Source organism: Oncorhynchus tshawytscha, linkage group LG16, assembly GCF_018296145.1.
Source record: "Oncorhynchus tshawytscha isolate Ot180627B linkage group LG16, Otsh_v2.0, whole genome shotgun sequence".
Classification (NCBI taxonomy): Eukaryota; Metazoa; Chordata; class Actinopteri; order Salmoniformes; family Salmonidae; genus Oncorhynchus; species Oncorhynchus tshawytscha.
The window spans coordinates 52,022,966-52,050,135 of record NC_056444.1 but is presented as its reverse complement, the minus strand read 5'-3'; the positions used below and the strand labels follow the sequence as shown (position 1 = coordinate 52,050,135).

General features: G+C 43.4%; 1 protein-coding gene across 5 annotated transcripts in view; it reads left to right on the top strand.

Annotated features, from left to right (window-relative positions):
- LOC112215879 (ephrin type-B receptor 2) overlaps nucleotides 1-27,170 on the top strand; it is a 67,319-nt gene that overhangs the window by 23,423 nt on the left and 16,726 nt on the right. For 4 of the 5 annotated variants that reach the window (XM_024375331.2, XM_024375333.2, XM_024375332.2 and 1 more), the window contains exons 2-4: nucleotides 17,425-17,489; nucleotides 18,160-18,844; nucleotides 25,858-26,013. In XM_024375331.2, the coding sequence (XP_024231099.1) occupies nucleotides 17,425-17,489; nucleotides 18,160-18,844; nucleotides 25,858-26,013 (906 nt within the window). Of the gene's footprint in view, nucleotides 1-17,424; nucleotides 17,490-17,562; nucleotides 18,845-25,857; nucleotides 26,014-27,170 lie in introns of all 5 variants that reach the window. The other variant, XM_024375335.2, reaches the window with a different exon arrangement.

Below are 27,170 nucleotides of genomic sequence, written 5' to 3'. Positions count from 1 at the left end.
CAATCTACACACAATACCTCATAATCACAAAGCAAAAATATATCTTTAAAAAAAAAAAGCAAATGTATAAATATTTTTTGTTGTTGAAATATCACATTTACATAAGTATTCAGACCCTTTACTCAGTACTTTGTTAAAGCACCTTTGGCAGCAATTACAGCCTCGAGTCTTCGTGGGTATGACGCTACAAGCTTGCCACACCTGTATTTGTGGAGTTTATCCCATTATTCTCTGCAGATCCTCTCAAGCTCTGTCAGGTTGGATGGGGAGTGTTGCTGCACAACTATTTTCAGGTCTCTCCAGAGACGTTCGATTAGGTTGGAAGGTGAACCTTCACTCCAGTCTGAGGTCATGAGTGCACTGGAGCAGGTTTTCATCAAGGATCTCTCTGTACTTTGCTTCGTTCATCTTTGCATCGATCCTGGCTAGTCTCTCAATCTCTGCCGCTGAAAAACATCCCCACAGCATGATGCTGCCACCACCATGCTTCACCGTAAGGCTGGTACCAGGTTTCCTCCAGAAGAATACACTTGGCATTAAGGCCATTGAGTTCAGTCTTGGTTTTATCAGACCAGAGAATCTTGTTTCTCATGGTTTGAGAGCCTTTAGGTGCCTTTTGGCAAACTCCAAGCGGGTTGTCATGTCCCTTTTACTGAGGAGTGGCTTCCGTCTGGTCACTCTACCACAGTGGTTCCCAATCTTTTTATAGTGCCGTACCCCTTCAAACGTTCAGCTGCGTACCCCCTCTAGCACCAGGGTCAGCACACTCTCAAATGTTATTTTTTGCCATCATTGTAAGCCTGCCACACACACACACACACACACACACACACACACTATACGATACATTTATTAAACAATAGAATGAGTGTGCGTTTTTGTCATAACCCAGCTCGTGAGAAGTGACAAGGAACACTTATAGGACCAGTGTAATGAGTACGATGGGAGACAGAGTGCTGGTTTCAAGCACAGGGCGCCACAGGTGTTTCTTAGTAAAGGATAACAAGAGGAGGCAGGTAGCTGGGTCCAGGGGCAGGCAGAATGTCACACACAGGGATTCCTAAAAGGTAACAGTACAGGCAGGGAAAAGGCTAATAACCTAGTCCTGGATATCAGGCAAGAGGTTGATGACAGGAAATCTGATAGGCAAAAGTGCAGGCAGGGAATGATGGCCAAAAACTATGATACACGGGAGGACTACTACGGAAATAAACAGCACTCCGACTAGACAGTGTAACAAAACAAACAATACCTCACAATGATGGGGTGCAAAGAACTGAACTAAATAGTGTGTTAAATGACATACAGTTGTGTGAACAGGTGATCAGAATTCAGGTGATTGGGATCTGGAGAGTGAGCTGCGTTCAGGGGATCTATGTGTTTGAGAGTGTGAGTTGGAAGCAGACGTTACAACCAGGGCACAAATAATAATATAATAATCAATCATGTTGCTCTTCATTTAGCCATCTTACATATACAACTTTATCTGTTCATTTTAAAATTGTGAGTAACTCACCACAGGCTAATGAGAAGGGTGTGTTTGAAAGGATGCACATAACTCTGCAATGTTGGGTTGTATTGGAGTGTCTCTTTCTTAAAACATTTCCCACACACAGTCTCTGCCTGTATCTAGTTTTCATGCTAGTGAGGGCCGAGAATCCACTCTCACATAGGTACTTGGTTGCAAAAGGCATCAGTGTCTTAACAGTGCGATTTGCCAAGGCAGGATACTCTGAGTGCAACCCAATCCAGAAATCTGCCAGTAGCTTCTGATTAAATTCAATTTTCACAGAACTGCTTGTTGCAATTTCGATGAGGCTCTCTTGTTCAGATATCGGTAAGTGGACTGGAGGCAGGGCATGAAAGGGATAACGAATCCAGTTGTTTGTGTCATCTGTTTTTGGAAAGTACCTTCGTAATTGCGCACCCAACTCACTCAGGTGCTTCGCTCGATCACATTTGACATTGTATGTAAGCTTGAGTTCATTTGCACACAAAAAATCATACAATGATCAAAATCAAATCAAATCAAATGTATTTAGATAGCCCTTCTTACATCAGCTGATATCTCAAAGTGCAGTGTACAGAAACCCAGCATAAAACCCCAAACAGCAAGCAATGCAGGTGTAGAAGCACGATGGCTAGGAAAAACTCCCTAGAAAGATCAAAACCTAGGAAGAAACCTAGAGAGGAACCAGGCTATGAGGGGTGGCCAGTCCTCTTCTGGCTGTGCCAGGTGGAGATTATAACAGAACATGTCCAAGATGTTCAAATGTTCATAAATGGCCAGCATGGTCTAATAATAATAATCACAGTAGTTTTCGAGGGTGCAACAGGTCAGCACCTCAGGAGTAGATGTCAGTTGGCTTTTCATAGGCGATCATTGAGAGTATCTCTACCGCTCCTGCTGTTTCTAGAGAGTTGAAAACAGCAGGTCTGGGACAGGTAGCACGTCCGGTGAACAGGTCAGGGTTCCATAGCCGCAGGCAGAACAGTTGAAACTGGAGCAGGTGGACTGGGGACAGCAAGGAGTCATCATGCCAGGTTGTCCAGAGGCATGGTCCTCAGGCTCAGGTCCTCCGAGAGAGAGAAAGAAAGAAAGAGAGAATTACAGAGAGCATACTTAAATTCACACAGGACATCGGATAAGACAGGAGAAATACTCCAGATATAACAGATTGACCCTAGCCCCCCGACACATAAACTACTGCAGCATAAATACTGGAGGCTGAGACAGGAGAGGTCAGGAGACACTGTGGCCCCATCCGATGATACCCCCGGACAGGGCCAAACAGGCAGGATATAACCCCACCCACTTTGCCAAAGCACAGCCCCCACACCACTAGAGGGATATCTTCAACCACCAATTTACCATCCTGAGACAAGGCCGAGTATAGCCCACAAAGATATCCACCACGGCACAACCCAAGGGGGGGCACTAAACCCAGACAGGAGGACCACGTCAGTGACTCAACCCACTCAAGTGACACACCCCTCCTAAGGACGGCATGGAAGAGCACCAGTAAGCCAGTGACTCAGCCCCTGTAATAGCGTTAGAGGCACAGAATCCCAGTGGAGAGAGGGGAACCGGCCAGGCAGAGACAACAAGGGTGGTTTGTTGCTCCAGTCCCTTTCCGCTCACCTTCACACTCCTGGGCCAAACTACACTCAATCATAGGACCTACTGAAGAGATGAGTCTTCAATAAAGACTTAAAGGTTGAGACCGAGTCTGCGTCTCTCACATGGGTAGGTAGACCATTCCATAAAAATGGAGCTCTATAAGAGAAAGCCCTGCCTCCAGCTGTTTGCTTAGAAATTCTAGGGACAATTAGGAGGCCTGCGTCTTGTGACCGTAGAGTATGTACGGCAGGACCAAATCGGAAAGATAGGTAGGAGCAAGCCCATGTAATACTTTGTAGGTTAGCAGTAAAACCTTGAAATCAGCCCTTGCCTTAACAGGAAGCCAGTGTAGGGAGGCTAGCACTGGAGTAATATGATATTTTTTTTTGGTTCTAGTCAGGACTCTAGCAGCCTTATTTAGCACTCACTGAAGTTTATTTAGTGCTTTATCCGGGTAGCCGGAAAGTAGAGCATTGCAGTAGTCTAATCTAGAAGTGACAAAAGCGCGGATGATTTTTCTGCATCATTTTTGGACAGAACATTTCTGATTTTTGCAATGTTATGATGGAAAGACTTGTGTTGTCCTTGTTAATGCAGACAGAGAAGAGCTCCAACTTCTTAATCATTGTCTCAATTTTGTACCGGACATTGAATATAGTTGCGGAGAGTCCCTGTACTCCTAGATTCAGATCATTCAGGCGAGAAAAAACATCACCCAGATAGGCCAGTCGTGTGAGAAACTCGTCATCATGCAAGCGGTCAGACAAGTGTTAATTATGGTCAGTAAAGAAAACTTTAAGCTCATCTCTCAATTTTAAAAATGTGTCAATACTCTGCCCGTTGATAACCACTTCTGTATGTTGTAAAAGCGGTACATGGTCGCTGCCCATATCATTGCATAGTGCAGAAAATACATGGGAGTTCATGGGCCTTGCTTTAACAAAGTTAACCATTTTCACTGTAGTGTCCAAAACGTCTTTCAAGCTGTCAGGCATTCCTTTGGCAGCAAGAACCTCTCAGTGGATAACTGCTTGCACGCGCGTTACCACTCCACTATGTCTCCCTGTCATGGCTTTTGCGCCATCAGTACAGATACCAACACGTCTTGACCAGCAAAGTCCATTTGATGTGACAAAGCTGTCCAGTATTTTAAAAATATCCTTCCCTGTTGTCCTGGTTTCCAGTGGTTTGCAGAAGTGGTTTCCTTAATTGACCCCCCATAAACGTAACGGACATATACCAGGAGCTGTGCCAGGCCCGCCACTTCTATTGACTCATCCAGCTGTAACGCATAGAATTCACTGGCTTGTATGCGAAGCAGTAATTGTTTCAAAACATCTCCTGCCATATCACTGATGCGTCGTGAAACAGTGTTTGATGTCATTGTCTGTATAGTTTTTTTGGCCTTTTCCCCCAGCATTGTCCCAGCCATATCCTCAGCAGCAGGAAGAATGAAGTCCTCCACAATAGTGTGGGGCTTGCCTGTCCTAGCCACTCGGTAGCTCACCCTATAAGATGCTTCTGGCCCCTTCTTATTAATGGTATCTATTGCTTTTATACATGTCTTACATGTCTTACTACTTCGAGTCTTACTACTCGAAAGTCATCTTAATTCTCTTTCAAAAATTATTTTTCAAATTGGCATGTTTCTAAATGTCTGCGCAAGAGTGAAGGTTTCATCGAGTATATCTGTGCACATATAACACACTGTGGCTGAGGAAAGGCACTACTCCCAATATAAGTGAACCCCAAATCAATATACATATTTGCGTATACATACATATTTGAGTCTCTTCAATGGTCCAACGTCCCTGTCTGTTGTTCGGTGCTTTCCCGGGTAAGGGGGGCAGTAACTTTGGCTACATCAGATTCACAGCGGTCAGTGTCCATGCTCTAGCTGGGCTAAAAACAAATGTAGAATTACTGATACTAGCATTGGATGTGCTTGCGGAAGCAGAACAACTTGTGTCATCGACAGATGCAGGTGTAGCACTGATGGCTACATACGGACCGTTAGTGGAATTCTCACGAGAGCGTAACGGTTAATGTGATTGGATGTTAATTATTTGACTGGGCTACCTGTATTTGACATTGTGTTGTTATTTCGCTGAACACTAGATGGTTAAATTTTATTTTTGGCAGTGAAACGAGGCTACTCAGGCGAGAGAAAAACCTCACCCAAATGTATAGCCCCTTTGGAAAATAAAAATTGTTTGAAAATGTGAAGAAATTGTTATTTAAAAAAATATATATATATATACAGTGGGGCAAAAAAGTATTTAGTCAGCCACCAATTGTGCAAGTTCTCCCACTTAAAAAGATGAGAGAGGCCTGTAATTTTCATCATAGGTACACTTCAACTATGATCACATTGTAGGATTTTTAATGAATTTATTTGCAAATTATGGTGGAAAATAAGTATTTGGTCAATAACAAAAGTTTATCTCAATACTTTGTTATATACCCTTTGTTGGCAATGACAGAGGTCAAACGTTTTCTGTAAGTCTTCACAAGGTTTTCACACACTGTTGCTGGTATTTTGGCCCATTCCTCCATGCAGATCTCCTCTAGAGCAGTGATGTTTTGGGGCTGTTGCTGGGCAACATGGACTTTCAACTCCCTCCAAAGATTTTCTATGGGGTTGAGATCTGGAGACTGGCTAGGCCACTCCAGGACCTTGAAGAAGCCACTCCTTCGTTGCCCGGGCGGTGTATTTGGGATCATTGTCATGCTGAAAGACCCAGCCACGTTTCATCTTCAATGCCCTTGCTGATGGAAGGAGGTTTTCACTCAAAATCTCACGATACATGGCCCCATTCATTCTTTCCTTTACACAGATCAGTCTTCCTGGTCCCTTTGCAGAAAAACAACCCCAAAGCATGATGTTTCCACCCCCATGCTTCACAGTAGGTATGGTGTTCTTGGATGCAACTCAGCATTCTTTGTCCTCCAAACACGACGAGTTGAGCTTTTACCAAAACGTTCTAATTTGGTTTCATCTGACCATATGACATTCTCCCAATCTTCTTCTGGATCATCCAAATGCTCTCTAGCAAACTTCAGATGGGCCTGGACATGTACTGGCTTAAGCAGGGGGACACGTCTGGCACTGCAGGATTTGAGTCCCTGGCGGCGTAGTGTGTTACTGATGTTAGGCTTTGTTACTTTGGTCCCAGCTCTCTGCAGGTCATTCACTAGGTCCCCCCGTGTGGTTCTGGGATTTTTGCTCACCGTTCTTGTGATCATTTTGACCCCACGGGGTGAGATCTTGCGTGGAGCCCCAGATCGAGGGAGATTATCAGTGGTCTTGTATGTCTTCCATTTCCTAATAATTGCTCCCACAGTTGATTTCTTCAAACCAAGCTGCTTACCTATTGCAGATTCAGTCTTCCCAGCCTGGTGCAGGTCTACAATTTTGTTTCTGGTGTCCTTTGACAGCTCTTTGGTCTTGGCCATAGTGGAGTTTGGAGTGTGACTGAGGTTGTGGACAGGTGTCTTTTATACTGATAACAAGTTCAAACAGGTGCCATTAATACAGGTAACGAGTGGAGGACAGAGTAGCCTCTTAAAGAAGAAGTTACAGGTCTGTGAGAGCCAGAAATCTTGCTTGTATGTAGGTGACCAAATACTTATTTTCCACCATAATTTGCAAATAAATTCATAAAAAATTCTACAATGTGATTTTCAGGATTTTTTTTTCTCATTTTGTCTGTCATAGTTGAGGTGTACCTATGATGATAAATTACAGGCCTCTCTCATCTTTTTAAGTGGAAGAATGTGCACAATTGGTGGCTGACTAAATACTTTTTTGCCCCACTGTATATATATATATATATATATAGGTTTATTTAAAAAAATGTGAATCACATTTTTATTTGGCGTACCCCCGATGGCACCGTTGGTACCCCCAACGGTACCCCAGTTTGGGTTGTCCCTCTAGAAAGTTCTCCCATCTCCACAGAGGAACTCTAGAGCTCTGTCAGAGTGACTATCGGGTTCTTGGTCACCTCCCTTCACCCCCGATTGCTCAGTTTGGCCGAGCGGCCAGCTCTTGAAAGAGTGGTTCCAAGCTTCTTCCATTTAAGAATGATGGAGTCCACTGTGTTCTTGGGGACCTTCAATGCTGCACACGTTTTTTGGCACCCTTCGCTAGATCTTTGCCGCGACACAATCATGTCTCTGAGCTTTACGGACAATTCCTTCGACCTCATGGCTTGGTATTTGCTCTGACATGCACGTTCACCTCTGGGACCTTACATAGACAGGTGTGTGCCTTTCCAAAGCATGCCAATTGAATGTACCACAGGTGGACTCCAATCAAGTTGTAGAAACATCTGAAGGATGATCAATGGAAACCAATGGAAACAGGATGCACCTGAGCTCAATTTCGAGTCTCATAGTACAGGGTCATTTAACAGCTATGTAAATAAGGTATTTCTGTTTTTTATAAATTTGCAAAACTTCCTAAAAACTTGTTTTTGCTTTGTCATTATGGGGTATTGTGTGTAGATTACTGAGGATTTATTTTAATTTGATCCATTTTAGAGTAAGGCTGTAACATAACAAAATGTGGAAATAGTTAAGAGGTCTGTGTACTTTTTGAAGGCACTGTAGTCTGTACATGTGGGAAACATGGTGGAAGAGCCTGGAATCACATGAAATGTAAGAACCATTTTGAGGGACATTGCAATGTACATCTACACCACCAACATGCATGATAGTCTTTCATGGTTGAGGAGAAATTGACTACTCCTCTTCTAGTCTTTTTATGAAACATTTGTGTGTTGGAAATACCTAACCACTTGTATAATCTATTTACATACACTTTGAGCAGACATACATACCCCAGCAGACACTCCACCATGGGTTTCTTCACGGTACTCAAACCAAAAACAGATTGCATTGAATGCATTGCTCAGTTATGTATAGATAAAAAAAAGCCGATGACGATTTTTATTTATCTATTTGTAATAATTACAATTACAACAATACTGAATAGACGCTTTTACTTTAACTTAATACATCAATAAAATCTATTTAGTCTCAAGTAAATAATGTAACATGTTCAATTTGGTTTAAATGATGCAAAAACAAAGTGTTTGGAGGAGAAAGTAAAAGTGCAATATTTGCCATGTAAAAAAGCTAACGTTTAAGTTCCTTGCTCAGAAAATGAGAACATATGAAAGCAGGTGGTTCCTTTTAACACGAGTCTTCAATATTCCCAGGTAAGAAGTATTAGGTTGTAGTTATCATAGGAATTATAGGACTATCTCTCTATACAATTTGTATTTCATATACCTTTGACTATTGGATGTTCTTATAGGCACTATAGTATTGCCAGCCTAATCTCGGGAGTTGATAGGCATGAAGTCATAAACAGTGCAATGCTTGAAGCACAGCGAAGAGCTGCTGGCAAATGTAGGTGCTGTTTGAATGAATGCTTACGAGCCTGCAAGCTACCTACCACCGCTCAGTCAGACTGCTCTATCAAATATCAAATCATAGACTTAATTATAATATAACACACAGAAATACGAGCCTTAGGTCATTAATATGGTAAAATCCGGAAACTATAATTTCGAAAACAAAACGTGAAACCGTTCCGTATTGTATCTAATGGATGGCATCCCTAAGTCTAAATATTGCTGTTACATTGCTCAACATTCAACGTTATGTCATAATTATGTACAATTATGGCAAATTAATTACGGCCTTTGTTAGGAAGAAATGGTCTTCACACCGTTCGCTACGAGCCAGGCAGCACAAACTGCTGCAACACCCTGACTCTGCTTGCACAGAACGCAAGAGAAGTGACACAATTTCCCTAGTTAAAAGAAATTCATGTTAGCAGGCAATATTAACTAAATATGCAGGTTTGGAAATATATACATGTGTATTGATTTTTTGAAAGGCATTGATGTTTATGGTTAGGTACACATTGGTGCAACGACAGTGCTTTTTTCACGAATGCGCTTGTTAAATCATCACCCGTTTGGAGAAGTAGGCTGTGATTTGATGATAAATTAACAGGCACCGCATCGATTATATACAACGTAGGACAAGCTAGATAAACTAGTAATATCATCAACCATGTGTAGTTAACTAGTGATTATGTTAAGATTGATTGTTTTTTTTCTAAGATAAGTTTAATGCTAGCTAGAAACTTACCTTGGCTTACTGCATTGGTGTAAAAGGTAGTCAGCCTGCCACGCAGTCTCCTCGTGGAGCGCAATGTAATCGGCCATAATCGGTGTCCAAAAATGCCCATTACCAATTGTTATGAAAACTTGAAATCTTCCCTAATTAATCTGCCATTCCGATTAATCGGTCGACCTCTAGTATAAATAGTATTTTTGTGCTCTCTTGGTGTCTTTTGCTATATGTAACTTTAATCTTATTCATTTAAATTCAAATCCAATTTCATTGATCACATACACATATTTAGCAGATGTTATTGCGGGTCTAGTGAAATTGTAACGCTTGTCTGAAGAAGAGGGGGTGGACCAAAGCGCAGCGTGGTACGTGTTCCTGATGTTTATTCAAATCTGAACACTAGAACAAAATAACAAAGAGCAAAAACGACAACGAACAGTTCTGTCAGGTGCAGAAACACAAAACAGAAAACTACCCACAAACCCAGGTGGGGAAAATGCTACCTAAGTATGATTCTCAATCGGAGACAACGATAGACAGCTGCCTCTGATTGAGAACCACACCCGGCCAAACACAAAGAAATAGAAAACATAGAAATAAAGAAACTAGAATGCTAGACTCCGGCCGCAAAACCTGACTCTAAAGGGGAGGGTCTGGGTAGGCTTCCTTTATGGCGGTGGCTCTGGTGCGGGGACCCTTGCCGCCGACCCCGGACTGGGGACCCTCGTAACGGGCCTCGGACTGGGCACCCTCGTAACGGGCCCCCTCGTTGCGGGCCCCGGACTGGGCACCCTCGTTGCGGGCCCCGGACTGGAGACCGTCGCTGGAGGCTCTGGAGGACGTAGCTGGAGGCTCTGGAGGACGTAGCTGGAGGCTCTGGAGGACGTAGCTGGAGGCTTCGTGCCATGTCTCACCACTGGAGGCTTCTTGCCATGGATCATCACTGGAGGCTTCTTGCCATGGATCATCAATGGAGGCTTCTTGCCATGGATCATCACTGGAGGCTTCTTGCCATGGATCATCACTGGAGGCTTCTTGCCATGGATCATCACTGGAGAGAGGAGACGTATGGGCAGTCTGGTACGTGGAGCTGCCACACGGCTCACCAGGCTGGGGAGACATGCAAGAGGATTAGTTCTGGGCGCAGGGACAGAACTCACCAGGCTGGAGAGACCTACAGGAGGCCCTGTCCTTGGCAGAGGCACCGGATATACTGGGCCGTGGAGGCACACTGGAGGTCTCGAGCTAAGAGCCTGCACAACCCATCCTGCCTGGATGGTGACTTTGGCCCGGCACGTGCGGGGTGCAGGCACAGGACGCACTGGGCTGTGCAGACGCACTGGAGACACAGGATATCCTGGGCCCTAGAGACGTACTGGAGGTCTGGAGAGCAGGACTGACACAATCCCTTCTGGATGGATGCTCACCCTAGCCAGGCAGATGCGGGGAGCTGGGATGTAGCGCACCGGGCTAAGAACACGTACTGGAGACACCATGCGCTCCACTGCATAACACGGTGCCTGACCAGTATGACGCCCGCCACAGTAAGCACAGGGAGTTGGCTCAGGTCTCCAACCTGACTCTGCCACACTCCCCATGTGCCACCCCCCCAAAAAAATTTTTTGGGGGGGCTGCCAGCCGTGTTCCCTCATAATGCTGCCTCTCATCTTTAGCTGCTTCAAGTTCCTCCCGTGGACGGCGATTCTCCCCAGCCTGCCTCCAGGGTCCTTTCCCGTCCAGGATTTCCTCCCATGTCCAGGAGTCCATTACACGCTGCTCCTCCTTACCAAGCTGCTGGGTCCATTGGTGGTGGGTATGATGTTTATTAAAATCTGAACAGTAGGACACAATAACAAAGATCAAAAACGACAACGAACAGTTCTGTCAGGTGCAGAAACACAAAACAGAAAACAACTACCCACAAATCCAGGTGGGGAAAAGGCTACCTAAGTATGATTCTCAATCAGAGACGACGATAGACAGCTGCCTCTGAGAACCACACCCGGCCAAACACAAAGAAATAGAAAACATAGAAATAAAGAAACTAGAATGCCCACCCTAGTCACACCCTGGCCTAACCAAAATAGAGAATGAAAGGCTCTCTATGGCCAGGGCGTGACAGAAATGCTTGTGTTCCTAACTCCAACAGTGCAGTAGTAAATCTAAAAGTTAAATAATGGAATTAAGAAATATATCAATATTAGCAAGAGCAATGTCGGGAGTGGCACATATGAGATGAGTAAAGTGGTATGTAAACATTATTTAAACATTATTAAAGTGACTAACTAGTGTTCCATTATTAAAGTGACCAGTGATTCCAAGTCTATGTATATAGGGCAGCAGCCTCTAAGGGGCAGGGTTGTGTAATTTTACGCAATATCTTATGTTGTTCTTGTCTATAACTGTTCTGTACTTTGTCATGTATTTGTATGTTTTATGTGGACCCCAGGAAGAGTATCTGCTGCATCTGCATCTGCAGTAGCTGATGGGGATCCTAATAAACTAAACTAAACCTGAAAACACATTCATTTCAATTCAATTGAATATTCATGTGCAAAATTGTGAAATTAGTCGTCGTTTGACAATGTTTACCTACCAATGAACGCCACTGAAGCAGACCTAAAGTAATTTTTGTAATATTGTTGAGATGAGTAAAAATGCTATGCAAAATGCCATTCTAATATGGCATTGCTATTATGACACTCTCAACCGCCTGGTAGAGCTCTGTTACATTTTCGAGACAACCTCTTTATCGCGTACAGTATTTATAATACTCAGCTTTAATATAGCCTTCCATGTGTCGTGTGTGACAAGATCTCTGTGACATACTGTGCACACTCGGTTGGGCTCAAGCAGAAACTGAAGTGCTTTGATGACATGTCTAGGCACGAAAGGAGGGCATCATGCAGTAACTAATGTCACCCCCCTTCCCTTTGTCCCCTGTTGCAGCTACAGTACATCAGATTGTGCATGCCTTGCATTTTGAGCCTTGTTGTGCATTAGTTTGAGCCTACTGTATGACTTGGAGAGCTGGAGCTAGTATCCACATAGACCCAATTCTTTCCCTTCTCCGTGCTTTCCACTCAGACTTGGTCCCCTCCCAATCCCTCTAGGCTCAGTCCATGGGAATTCTTAGCGGGTCACTGCTCCCGGCCTCTTTATTCCCGTTCAGCGGCAGCACCAACACCTGGCTCGCCCTCCCTCACAGCTACTCATTAATCCACACTGATACTAACAGGAACTGATCACCCGAAAAATGGCCCAATTTGGAGACCAATCATTTTGTCTGAACTTGACTATAAAATGCCTACTGTTGTAATGCCGTATACATTATGTCATTCAGCCTCTATGGTCAGTTGATAATGGGGATAAATCATGTGGTTATTCCACTGTGGTTATTCCACTGTGGTTACTGCCTCTCTACGACAGGTGGCTTACATGAAACTGGAATCATCGGCCATTATGGTTCTGTAATTGGCTCATTATAGCATACTTCCCTAGAGATTGTATATGGCTCAGACTCCCCTAAGTATTTAAGGATTCTTTCAGAGGTGACATGCAATTGACTTGAATTAAATTGAATATTTGTGGTAATGTAATTGACACAGACACATAGTAATGGTTCATATTTGTCTAGTTTAATAGAGATTCTTGGTCATTTTCCCAGATGTTTGCTGACATGTTGCTGTCATTTTAATTGTTTAATTTGTTGAGAGATGCTTTCTTTTGGAGAACAATGTTGGTCCCAGAGTATTTACATGGTAGTTACATATTGAATAGAATAGTTCATTGTGCATACTGTAGTTCAACAAGTGCTCAGGACCTGCTGGCATCACACTTTTGTTATTGTGGGCATTACGATGCAGTTAGCTAGTTGGCTTGTTGTTAAATGTTATGACCGAGCACTCTGAGCTGGCTTTGCTTGGCAGCCAGAAGGTTTGCACCTAATTTTGCCTCTGTGTTTTCACTGAAATCAAATAGGCTAGTACAGTAGGTGGTTAACTGGGTACATATTGATTCACACGTAATGTCTAAGTAAGAATCCTGAATCTTACTACACCGGCTCTGACGCTCGTCGGCTCTGGCAGGGCTTGCAAACTATTACGGACTACAAAGGGAAACCCAGCCACGAGCTGACCAGTGATGCGAGCCTACCAGACGGGCTAAATTCCTTTTAGGCTTGCTTTGAGGCAAGCAATACTGAAGCATGCATGAGCGCACCAGCTGTTCCGGATGACTGTGTGATCACGCTCTCCGTAGCCGATGTGAGCAAGACCTTTAAACAGGGCAAGTCTGTAATACCTCTCAAACAGACCACCATAGTCCCTGTGCCCAAGAAAGTGAAGGAAACCTGCCTAAATGACTACCACCCCGTAGCACTCACATCGGTAGCCATGAAGTGCTTTGAAAGGCTGGTCATGGCTCACATCAATACCATCATCCCGAAAACACTAGACCCACTCCAATTCGCATACTGCCCCAAAAGATCCAAAAATGACACAATCTCAATCGCACTCCACACTGCCCTTTCCCACCTGGACAAAAGGCACACCTATGTGAGAATTCTGTTCATTGACTACAGTGCAGCATTCAACACTATAGTGCCCACAAAGCTCATCACTAAGCTAAGGACCCTGGGATTAAACACCTCCCTCTGCAACTGGTTCCTGGACTTCCTGATAGGCCGCCCCAAGATGGTAAGGGTAGGCAACAACACATCTGCCACACTGATCCTCAACACGGGGGCCCCTCAGGGGTGCGTGCTTAGTACCCTCCTGTACTCCCAGTTCACCCACGACTGCGTGGCCAAGCACCATCGTCAAGTTTGCTGACGATACAGTGGTGGTAGGCCTGATCACCAACAATGATGAGACAGCCTACAGAGGGTACTGTGTACAGCCCAGTACGTCACTGGGGCCAAGCTTCCTGCCATCCAGGAGCTATATACTAGGTAGCGAAATAGATACCGAGGTATACTAGATACCGAAATAGAAAATGACTCAAGTAAAAGTGAAAGTCACCCAGTAAAATACTACTTGAATAAAAGTCTAAAAGCATTCCGAGCTTGCTGCTACGCCACCATGTCTGTGTCAATGACTGATTTCAACTGTATTCCTACACTTTGCACTTCAAAATAAATCTCAGCTCGGTGAAAAATACACACAAGATGTCTAATGTTGGTGGGGAATTTGATTCTGTTTTAATGTTTCTCCTGAATCCCTATGAGAAATAAAATAGTTATCTATTTTATTTATCATAGTGATTCAGGAGTAACATTAAAACAGAATCATATTCCCCACCAACATTAGACAACTATCCAGAAAACCCTCAAAATACCGAAACAAGTACATGAAGTCAATGATGAGAGAATTTGATATTTGATATTAATATTATGAGATTGAGATTAACTAAAATAGCAGTGCAGATGGTACTCTTTTGCTAAGTGTAGAAATGTATTATAGGTAATGATTATGTAGGGGACTTCTGAGAATGCTACAGACGTATTTGGTACTAGGTAATCATGTCAAATGTAATCATATTGTCATTGATTAAAGAGTTTTACATTATTTTAACTGAACAGCGTCCCACTTACCTTAAAACCCCCATACCAATTAATAACTTTACAAACTCTGGTTTGGGACACCTGGAACGCCACGTGACGTCCTGATGACTGGTGAAACAAATGTCTTGAGATCATCTTACAAACGTCCTAACATGGTCCTCAATGACATGGTTCTCAATGACCTACACAAAGGTCCCCCAAAGTTCCATTGGGATCATCATGCGACATCCTAATGACTAGTACAATTAAAGTCCTGAGAACTTCCCATAAAAATGTTGACATGGTCCTGAGTGACGTTCTGGTAACTTGCAGGGAACTACACAAAGGTCCCCCAGAGAATGTTACATTGGCTCAATCACACGACGTCCTGATGACAGATTTATTTTATTTTATTGGGAACGTACTGAAAACGTCTTTAGGGTCATCGCCAGAACAAACTGGAAACAATACAAAAACCTCCAGGGGACCATGAAAGTACATTATAAGAGCATCCTAAAATCGTCCCTGGGGACGTCCCCAGAACAAACCGGTAACTAGACAAAATCTCCACAGGACCATGTCCATGACACAACTTCCTGAGAGTGTCCTATAAATGTCCCTGGGGACATCCCCGGAACAAACTGGGAACTAGCACAACAGGGAAGGGGAAAAGGGAAGAAAAATATCCCTACCATTTAAACCCACACCCATTAAAACCTCACCACTATTCCACTACTTGGCCCTATCTGATCCTACACCAGGCCGACAGCCTGGGAGGACGGGACACTATCGTTCACCACCTTTAAACTCCTCTGCAGCAAAATCTCGTCCACCCAAGTACTTCTCTGGACCTGCCACCACAACATATTTTTTTCTGTGGCTATGTCCCGAGGATAACGTCATGTTTAACGTTCCTAGAACGTTCTCAGAACTGGGAGGGTCAGCCACGGCCTCTTCCCTTTCAGCAACCTATGGTGGGACAAATCAATCCAATAATCAAATGCTATTTATATATCATTCTTACATCGACAATAACCTAGCCTAGATCCCAAAGACCAATCAGCAGCACCGTGGCAAGGAAAAACTCCCTAGATGGAAAAAATCTTTAGAGGAAAAAATATTCAGAAGTTCATCTGATAGTGGGTATCATGATGTACTGAACAGTTGAAGACAGATGTTTGCTAGAGAGAGCATTGGGGGCTGTTTTTTTCCAGACCATGCGACCTGACTGGAGACAAATTGATAGGGAAATGTAAAAGCAGGAGATTTTCCTGCTCGAGTTGTGTGGTTGCCGGTGGGAAATCATGGCCCTTGCAATGGCGAGTGTTAATTCTCTAGGGTGGAAGACAGTGTTGCAGTGTCCCTGTGGACCAGACATTGATGCTATTGGCTTTCCATAAGACTTTGTTCTCAACTGCAGATGTGAGGGTACCAGGCAGTGTGTTATCATGAGGAATACACTCGATAAACAACTAACCCTTATTCTAACCCTTTCCCTCCAAGTACGGTTTCCATCCAGGTCCATTTTTATAGAGACAGAATTGTGCTCAGTCTACATAATCGGGATCCAACCTATGTTTTACCACTGTATGAGTAGGTTGTGGCCTGTCCCCCTTCCTGTATTCCCTACCAGTATATAAGGCTTAAATATACTTGTTCGTACCATCTCTCCACTCAGCAGCACTTCACTGATAGGACCCTGTGAATAATTTAAAATGTGTCAGTCTACACAGGCAGAGTGGGGAGACTTACAGCCTACTTGCCCTTCCATTTCTGGTGGGGGTGGTGAGAGGAGAGATTATGGGCTTCACTGTGTGCGTGCGTGTGTGTCCGGATACTGAAGAGCGGGAGAAAGCGAGAGAGAGACAGCAGATGTCACCAGGCAGAGTCATTCACTACCGTTCCTCCTGTATTAAGAGTGGTTGAGGTGCAGCAGAGTGTCACTGTGCCCCCTTAGCGTGACTGCACACAGACCATCACTGAAACAACACAAAGCAGGGGCACGGGTCATAACACAATACTCCTACGATATCACTCTACACCAAGTCGCAAAAGTGTGTTATGATCATAATTGTGCAATTCTGTCAGACCATGTTAGGAGTATCATGATTAACCAACAGAGCTGTCACGACTGCATCCTGGCAACATTTTAAGTGACGGAGTGTACTGATGTGTATAGTGTATGTAGTTTACAGATTAATCATTGATCGCTCATGAACCTGTATTTATTGTCTGCATATGCCCATCTCTATGTTTGATTATGTATGCACAGAGCTAACATTTCCCCTTGGGGATAATAAAGTTATTATCTAATCTATTTAGAGAGATGTACAGGTGTAGACTCCATATATAACGCTAAGAACAGAGGGGAGAGAAGGCAACATTGTTGCAACCCTCTAGCGATAATGATGAACGTACATATGTGGCTAGAGAAACACTTTTTTTTTTATCCTCTTTTTGACGTTGGTCAGTCATACACAGTTAATACTATTCTCTCACCACAATATTTCACAATGACAGTAACATGTGTCTTGCTGTCTTCGTTGCCCTGTTTTGCAGTTGTGATTTTTAATACCACATTAACTTGTTCATCTTGATTTCCCTGTAGAAATACTCATGGACTCTACGACGGCAACAGCAGAGCTGGGATGGACTATCTATCCAGCATTGGGGGTGAGTAGAACAAAGCATCTCATTATATGACACACCATTTTGTAAACTTTTTAAACTTTTTGTCATTTTGCAGAACCGTCTCTAGCTGCAGCACCATGAGAAGCCCAATTTAGAGCAACAGCAAAAGCATATATCAGGAATAAGTACCCCTATTTGTTTACCATGTTCATACGGCATTGTTGTTCGGAATACAAATAGGGGCAGCAATATATCCGGTCATAGGTTGCAAAAGGCCCCAAAACAGCATGTGTGAACCTCCCCCCCCCCGATGTAGTTGGTTAGAGTTAATAATTTATTTCATAAAATAAACTTCTAAGCAAAGTGAATTGGGGGAAATTTGCCTACGTGTGCCTTTCATGTAAAATGTAAAAGTGGGAGCTGTCTGAGGAATTGCGATGTTGTTTTGTTAACTCTGCTGAAGGAAGATTGCCCTGTCATACTGAAATCAATAATTCATAAAGTGTGTGATGCCAGGAAGATAAACAGTGTGAAAGCTGTGAGCCAAGTGATACATCAACTGAATCTTATTGTACGTTTATTTTGACATTAATCACGATATGGGTTCTTTGGTTTTTTTTAAGACCAGTAATCAAAGTAATTCAAATAATATGTTGACTTTTCACTGGTCATGGATGTTAAACTGACCTCTTGCTCTGTCTGTCCCTGGCAGTGGGAGGAGGTGAGTGGCTACGATGAGAATATGAATACCATCCGCACCTACCAGGTGTGCAATGTCTTTGACAACAACCAGAACAACTGGGTACGCACCAAGTTCATCCGCCGGCGCGGCGCCCAGCGCATCCACGTGGAGATTAAGTTCTCGGTGCGCGACTGCAGCTCCATCCCCAGCGTCCCCGGCTCTTGTAAAGAGACTTTTAACCTGTACTACTACGAGACAGACTCAGACACCGCCAATAAGGTGTCCCCGGCCTGGATGGAGAACCCCTGGATTAAAGTGGACACCATCGCAGCTGACGAGAGCTTCTCCCAGGTGGACCTGGGCAGCCGGGTGATGAAAATCAACAGGGAGGTACGGAGCTTCGGCCCCGTGTCACGCCAGGGTTTCTACCTGGCATTCCAGGACTACGGCAGCTGCATGTCGCTCATCGCCGTGCGCGTCTTCTACAGGAAGTGCCCCCGCGTGGTCGAGAATGGCGCTGTGTTCCCTGAGACCCTGTCGGGGGCGGAGAGCACCTCCCTGGTGGCGGCGCGGGGTGTGTGTGTGCCCAATGGGGAGGAGGTGGATGTGCCCATCAAGCTCTACTGTAACGGGGACGGGGAGTGGATGGTGCCCATTGGGCGCTGTATGTGCAAGGCTGGGCACGAGGCGGTGGAGAACGGCACGGTGTGTCGAGGTGAGAGCTGCTGATATAATGTGTTTACTACTACTGTGGACTGTTTTGCCTTGGGGTCATTTACTTATTGAGATTAGTGATAAGCCAGAGGATAGAGACTTGAACAGATGTAGGATCTTAATTTGGATTATAATTAATAGGCATTTTTGTAGCGGCTGATACTTTTTTCGGAAGGGAAAATCAAGTCTGAAATTTCTAAGTGGAAATTACAAACTTCAGAAGCTTTTTTACATGTCAAATGCACTACAAGTTTCAAATTTAGATCCTACATCTTTAATGCATATACCTTTGGTTTACTAACTACAGCAGAGTCACTAAGGGAACGCAATTAGTGCCCGGAAAGATGGGTCAAGAATGTGCTGTAGGGGAGAGCGTTGAGGGTAATTAGAGGTGTCTTTAAACCGTAGACCTATGTCCCAGCCTTGCATTCAGAGAGATATCACTTTATGCCAAGAAAGCACTATCCTAGTGTCTTCCCTTACCCTAATGTATTTCTGTGATGAGTGAAGAAAGGAAGAGACAAGGAAAATGTCTGACACACACACACACACACACACACAAATCCCTGGCTATTTGATTAGAAATATCAAGCACTGCTAATGAAGCCCTCAACGACCTGTTCTGCCGTGTTTCGCGGTGTGAAGGTTTCTTTGGGGAGGAGGGACACTTAAATAGCCAGAGGTAGTCAATGATATCACTGAGCCTTAGTCATACTGTCACACAGCAGTGACTCCCCTATGTTGTTAAATCTGGTTTAGTCATCCAGGAAATCATTACTCAAGAGTCCATTTTGATGGTAATTTGACCACTGGATGAGGACAGTGACTTCACATCACCAGGCACCTTCATACTCACCCAGCTTTTATACAGAAAAAGCCCATAGCCGACGGATCTATTAATGACCTATGCTTTGTGGTTTATGTTAGGCATTTCATGTTAGGACAAGAAATGCCCTATGTTCTGCGTAACACTTCTACTGGCTACTCAACATGCTCTAGGTTCAAGCTCTCTAACCTCACCCCGTCTTCCTCTCTCCCATGGAGAGCAGTGAATCGTGGGAGTGTAGCCCTTTGGTTTCATTTCAAGCCTGCAGGTGAAAGAGGGACCTTATTGCTGTAACAATACATTCAATAGGTACATGCATTTGTCTAGTTGGATGAATGGACATGCAAGGTGGAGAAATGAGCAACGCTCATGCCCAGCCCACCTCAGACCTTCCCCTCTTTCCAGTCATAATTGTTGTATTTGTGAGGAGTAAATTCACTTGTCACATATTTGTTGCTGTATTGGTTTCTTTCATAAGATCGAAGCGAACACTCAAACTCAGTTGTACAAGCACCTTTTCCAAACTTCCAAAGTTATGACCCTATCAGAAAAATGCCAGTCCCTTTAAAAGAAAATGTACCAACGTGCTTCAGATGGGTTTGGATTGTGCACATTGTTAACTGATTTGCTTCCTAGACAATCTTTTGTTGGGTAAATATACACTGCAGGCATTTACTCTGTCTAGTGGGGAAGCCAGAGTTATGTCCTGCAACAGTGGATGTTGTCCTCTGGGTTTCGGCTTCTACTGAGCATTCAATGGTCATTGAACATAATCAGAGAGCGAGAACTCACCTGCTGCCCCCAGTGTATTCAACACCAGATTTACAACTCTTACATTGTAATTTTATTCTGTATAAAAAAACAATAACATTTGTAAAGAGAGTACACTTAGTTTTATGTGAGAGATTAGATGTGCATGACTCTGTACATGTAACATAAGCAACCCTCTGTAGTATTTACCCCTCTCTCTCTCTCCACCTCCAACAGACACATGGTCCTATGTAATTCTGGGCCACACTCAGATTATTGGGACATCATGGTTCTTGCGTGTAAAAGAGTCATTTGAATCAAGCCACTGCAAATGAAGTCTTCTGAGAATAGAATTCTGGGCTATGTTAGGGCAGACCCCCAAGCTCAAGCAATTACTAACGGGTCAGGAGTCTGGAAACGCATGAGGGGAAAAGACTGTCCTCTCAATTTACCGCCAATCCTACAAACATGGCGCATTAAACTCCCTCAGAAACCGAGTCATCCACATCTCTCTCTCTCTCTCTCTGTTCTCTCTCTCTCTCTCTCTGTTCTCTCTCTCTCTCTCTCTGTTCTCTCTCTCTCTCTCTCTCTCTTTATCTCTCTCTCTCTGTTCTCTCTCTGTTATCTCTCTCTCTCTGTTCTCTCTCTCTGTTCTCTCTCTCTCTGTTCTCTCTCTCTCTGTTCTCTCTCTCTGTTCTCTCTCTCTCTGTTCTCTCTCTGTTCTCTCTGTTCTCTCTCTCTGTTCTCTCTCTCTCTGTTCTCTCTGTTCTCTCTCTGTTCTCTCTCTGTTCTCTCTGTTCTCTCTCTGTTCTCTCTGTTCTCCCTCTGTTCTCTCTCTCTCTGTTCTCTCTCTCTCTGTCTCTCTGTTCTCTCTCTCTGTTCTGTTCTGTTCTCTTCTGTCTCTCTGTTCTCTCTGTTCTCTCTCTCTCTCTCTGTTCTCTCTCTCTCTCTCTCTGTTCTCTCTCTCTCTCTCTCTCTCTCTCTCTCTCTCTCTCACACACAGTTGATATGTTATTTTTACTTAACCACAGTGTTAAAAGATTCACAGGGCGGTGCAGAGGAGATAGAGTTGTAATGTTGTGGGCAACCTCATGTTGGATAATATTGCTTACAGTCTGACTGCTACTCCTGAACTCAGCCTCTCTTAGACAGGTGCCTCTTCTTCATTTCTGACAGAGCCTCTTCATGCAGACTGTGTGTGCATGCATGTGTGCACACGTCTATGCGCGTGCGGGGTCCTATTTATAGCCTATATGGTCGGGAAACACAAACAGCTTCTGGCTCTAATTAGGAGAATGGCTCCGCAGAATGTTGGCGATGTTGTCAGTGTCAATACATGGCAGTGGGTTGTCTCTGCCTGCTACTGGATCAAAGTCAGGCACCGTTCACAAATTGACCTTTGCTACGTGTGTACAGTTTTGTTAAGCCTTTGATAAGGCCAAAGTTTAGTTCTACTGCTCCACATCAGGCTGACTCATTCATTATTTTGTTTTGTCAAGAATTGTCTCAAAGAACATGATTATTTAAGTGTTTTAGGTTTCATATACTACTTCTGTAGTATCACATAATGTGAGCCAACTCTTGAGAGTGTCAAAGTACAAACACTTTTAAATCTATAGATATTTTATAGCGCCATGCTTGAATCTAGGGTTGGGCTGTATCCAGATGTTCATATCCTCATACCTTCCTTCTCTCACATCGGGATTTACGGTGTTACCGGCTAAGTACAGAAGGGGCTCTATTACCAGAATGGTAACAATATTAGCACTTTGTAATAGAGAATTTCCATGGAGGCTGCTAGCTAAATATGTTAACGAGCGGAAACGAAAATACACAAATTGAAAAGACAGACAATCAAGTTACAGTTATACATATATAGGTAGGAGCTACCGAATGTCATTTTTGGTGAGTTTGGACATTTTCAAGCAAATGTGAACGAAAGACATTGTGCAAATGAAATGAACAAGTTTGGACGCATGCTTGTCTGAAGGAAGGACAGTACTGTGCACAGACTGTGTCTCTGTGGAGTCTGGGAGTCGCTAAGGCAAGGAGCCTGCCTGCTCTGCTCGGAGAAGAAGACAGGGAGAAGCAGACGGCCCAGAACAGAGAGGAGAACAAACGCAAGGAAATCAAAGCTGCAGTTGCAGCTGTACAGATAACTCATTCAAAGGGCTTCTCATTCAAAGGGCTTTGACTTCTCAAACATGGGAACACATTATGATGCCCCGTGCACCTTATTAATTCAGCCACTTACTTAGATATCTAGCAAGTTAAACTTAAGGGTCACCTTAACTCAGAATTCTTTGTTTTTTTCACACTGATTATTTTTTTAAACGCAGATCTACAATACAGATATTCTTATTGTACATTTTGCTCAGCATCAAACACATTTTGTGCTTCATTTGCACTTCTGCACTCGTTTGAGAATTCACAAATTGGCATTCTATCAAAAGACATCGCTTTGACTGATGTGTAGCCACTTTTCTCCAGTACTTTTCTCGGTGTAGCCAGCCTACTTTTCCCTGGTAAAATGGCAGATTAACTTTAAGCGAAACATGAGGAAATGTAGCTGGTTACATTAGTTCTGTAATAAACATTAGAAATATAATGGCCTTGCATCTCCCCTCTCGGATCAGTTTCTCGGGCGTCGGAGAATGCCAAACACAGCTGAATGGATATTACACAAAAAATGACAGTTTGGATCAACCAAAAAAACTGGTCACAAGTAAATGAGTTAGGTTTTCTCAATTGAAAAATGCTACATTTGCTGAAACCAAATATATACGATTCATTGCCAACTGTTTTATTTGATTATTACCAAACCGATATTTCAAGTTGCAACCTATTTCTTTCAACACTCGTTTCCGTTTTGGTTAAACCTAATAAATAACAAATACAATACAATATATAATGTAAATACAACCCATTTTTTTCATCTTGTTCCAAGTTCACTTTTTTTATTTGGATTTAACTATTCACATTTCTTCAATTGCATTACAAGCTATTCAATAAATTAAAGTTGGTTCAACAAACAAATTCTTTACACAAGTCTTCCACATTTAGTAGCCACAATATCGTAACCAAGCATTGGCTACCTTAATATAGATACCTTATCTGGCTCTTTAGTATCACATGCCAGTTATTTTGTTTTTTTACCAGTATTTCCAGCATTATCCACTACTGTAGGTCTGCTACAGGTAGAACATCCTAGGAAATATTATTTAATTGACACAAGCTGTCTCCAATCAGTCAGTCAATGTCTGGTTGTGTGTGAATTTGTGGTTTGGGGGGATCGCCGAACAAGTCAGCCACACTGATTGTGTTGCCATCAGCATTGTGTCAATGTGACGTTCTACCTGCTAGAAAAGACCAATCGAAATCAACCCCCCCTCATTATTTCAATTCACAGGCTAGAAGATAGAATGCGTCAGCCGTCGAGAATTGAACATCTACGAATCTTGAGCTTGAATGCTGTCATTGGACGTGACACAACGCGGGCAGTATAGCAGCTTTCATTGATTTCAAAGGAAGTGTTCCCTCAATGGCTGATGGCTGATGGCTGATGGCATTGCTGGATGCCCGGTGGCTGTAGTGTAGCAGTGCCGTAAGCCAGGGGAGGCGTAGCTCTATGAATCTTAATTGCGCTATGCTTATTATTTGGCAGGGAATACTTTTTGTAGATCAGTGATTCTACATCTCACTTTGCTCAAGTGAAGTTGTAGCTAAAAATGTGTAAATTAGGGGCAGTTTAAGGGGAGTGCGCCCTCATTGGGGAAACCCATTCTAGTGATTATATTTCTGTTTGGTAGGATCCAGGGGCTGGGACGACTACACTGTGGCCTGAAATATTGATATCTGAGTATCACAGATTGTGTAACTATTTATTTATTGAATGACCCCTTATTAGCGAATTGTCAAATCCTCTCTCTCCCACTTCAAACCTCCTTCCTCTCAGTCTGGGTCTAGCCATGGGTGTTCCCTGGGTCCCTCTGTCAACAGACTCTTTCTTTTGTGTCGTCACACTGGCTGTCCTTTGACTGCCTGGGATTCCTACAGCTTCTCATTGTGGCAAGTAGAAGATAGGACAGTTAGTCAAAGACGGTTTCGAACCTCTTGGTAAATGAGACAAAAACTAAATGAATTCAATAACAACAAGAGACAAACACTGTTTCAATACAAGAGAACAATGTAAAGTTATCCTCTGAAAAGGGTAGAAAATATACTACTGTATATATTTTTTTCTCCCACTGTCCTGACACAGACTGGCTAAATGCAGTGGTCGGGGATGGACTGCTACGTGTCTGCCAGTGTCAGACAGTCAGAGACCACGTCCCAAATAGCACCCCATTCCCTTTGCACCACTTTTGACCAAAGCCCTATGGGCCCTGCCACCCTGGTCAAAAGTAGGGCACTATATAGGCAATAGGTTGCCATTTTGGACACATCCAGAGAGTTGAGGAAGTGGCAGACAGGCATTTAATTACTTTCACACCATCTTGATTGGATTAGCTTGCAAAGCTGGAGGCTGCAGGAACCTTCACACACATCATTTAGCCCTTTAGAAGACACCGTACATGGTGTTGGTAGGATATTGGTTAGCAGCATTTGTTGATCGGAACAAAGGTTTCTAGACATAGACATTCTCAATGTCGGCAATCATGGAGGAGAATGAATGATGGAGCGCATTAGCCGTTGGTAGTGATATGAGGATTTGGTATAAATACTCCTCTTTCTCTTTAGCCCTATTTCAACACATACTCACAGTTGTAGAATATGTGTAACCCCACATATTGTCCCCTACACTCTACCACCCATCTCTCCCTATCACACACCCGTTGCCTTTTATGGTATAGCCATTCAATTCCAGACCTCCAGATTTCAAAGTCTCTTTGACTATGCCTCACTCTGTTCTCCCAGAGTTTCAAATGCCATGAGACAAAAAACCTGAATAGCAACAAGCCTCTGATTCCTGGAAGTTTTATTTTATTAACCATATGTGGAAGGACATGCCAAAGGTAATGTGTCTGTGTATTTCAAGACCAATATTTTATGATATGTCTGGGAATTTGTCTTTCAATCGACTCTGTATCCTTTTTTCTCTCATGCCGTCATATTGTATAATGTCTGGTATTGAATTTATGTCACTCTTAAGTATAACAACTTAGGTTATGAATTATCTCTCCCACTCCCTCTGTCTCTTCATGTCTCTATCGCCATGCTGTGGAGTTATGTGTTGCCTTCTTGCTCTGTTGTTATCTTAGGTCTCTCTTTCTGTAGTGTTGTGTTGTCTCTCTTGTCGTGATGTGTGTTTTGTCCTATATTTATAATATATATATTTTTAATCCCAATGCCTTTTGGTACCGTCATTGTAAATAAGAATGTATTCTTAATTGACTTGCCTAGTTAAATAAAAATACATCTGTCTTTCTCCTCTTCAGCGTGTGGCTCAGGGTTCTTTAAGCCTTCCCAGGGCGACCACCAGTGTCTCCAGTGTCCCATCAACAGTCGCATCACCAATGAGGGGGCCATCAACTGTGTGTGCCGCAACGGTTACTACCGCACCGACTCAGATCCCCCACTGATGCCCTGCACCAGTAGGTTCCTGGTTCTTACAGTACCATTCACTCTCCATAGGGGGTGCTGTAGCCCAGTGTTAAGGAAAGACAGTGGAGATTCTCATACTACAGCTTATTTAGTAGGCTTTTTGTGTATTTAAGAATATAACGTTTTGCAGCATGCACATTTACATTTTGACTAATGAATTGACAAATGCTCTCAGGACATAATGGGCCATTATCAATTTGTGAACTGAGTTTTCATTTGTGATTTGAATTTACTAACAGAATCTATCACCTCACCTCTAATAATTTAGACCTAATGTGCCATTCACTATAGATAAAAGCACCTGTCTAGCAAAGACAGAATTAATCTGATATATTTTGTGCATATTGCAATGAGCACAAACAAAACTGTCAACCTATTCAACGACCGCTCTTTTAACAACACTCCAGCGCCGCCTGTATATTTTCACATAAGAAATATCAAAGTGATGCATACTTCCCCCGTACCCGAGGGAAAAACACGGGTTATGCTTCATCCTGGTATGTGGTAGCCCTCTTTTGTATACGCACTGAACTGGTGGAATGTCCCTTCCATTCTCTTGGTGGAATGTCCCTTCCATTCTCTTCCATTGGTGCAACAGTCCGAAAAGGACCTCCGAGAAAATAGAGAGATTTGCATAAGCCTGTCCCTTATGAGGGGGGCAGCTGTTTTAGAATGTGAAAACATGGCCTGCGTCCCAAATGGTACCCTATTGTCTTTATAGTGGACTACTTTTGACCCTGAGCCCTATGGGTACCCTATTATGGGCCCTGGTAAGAAGTAGTGTACTATCAAGGCAATATGGTTCTATATGGGACGCAACCAGGGCCACAATGGCGAGGTGGCCCTCAGCAGTCTCTTTCTGATTGAAGAGGCAGAAATGAGCGTGCATGGGCATTCTTTGTGTCTCTCAGATTCCGACAGGACGCTAACTAGCTAGCTCACTGCTCTTTTCACTGCTCTCTCTCCCTACTATTGAAAATGTTAATCTGACGCCTGATGGGGTTGAATAGAGCTCATGAAAATACTTTGGAGTCTTTGAATTTAGTGTCTGAATAATCAGCTACGGTGAATACTTTCTGTTCAGTTGAAGTGTAGAGACTGTAGTAACGTACTGTACACTACTCCAACCACATAGAGGTCATTTATT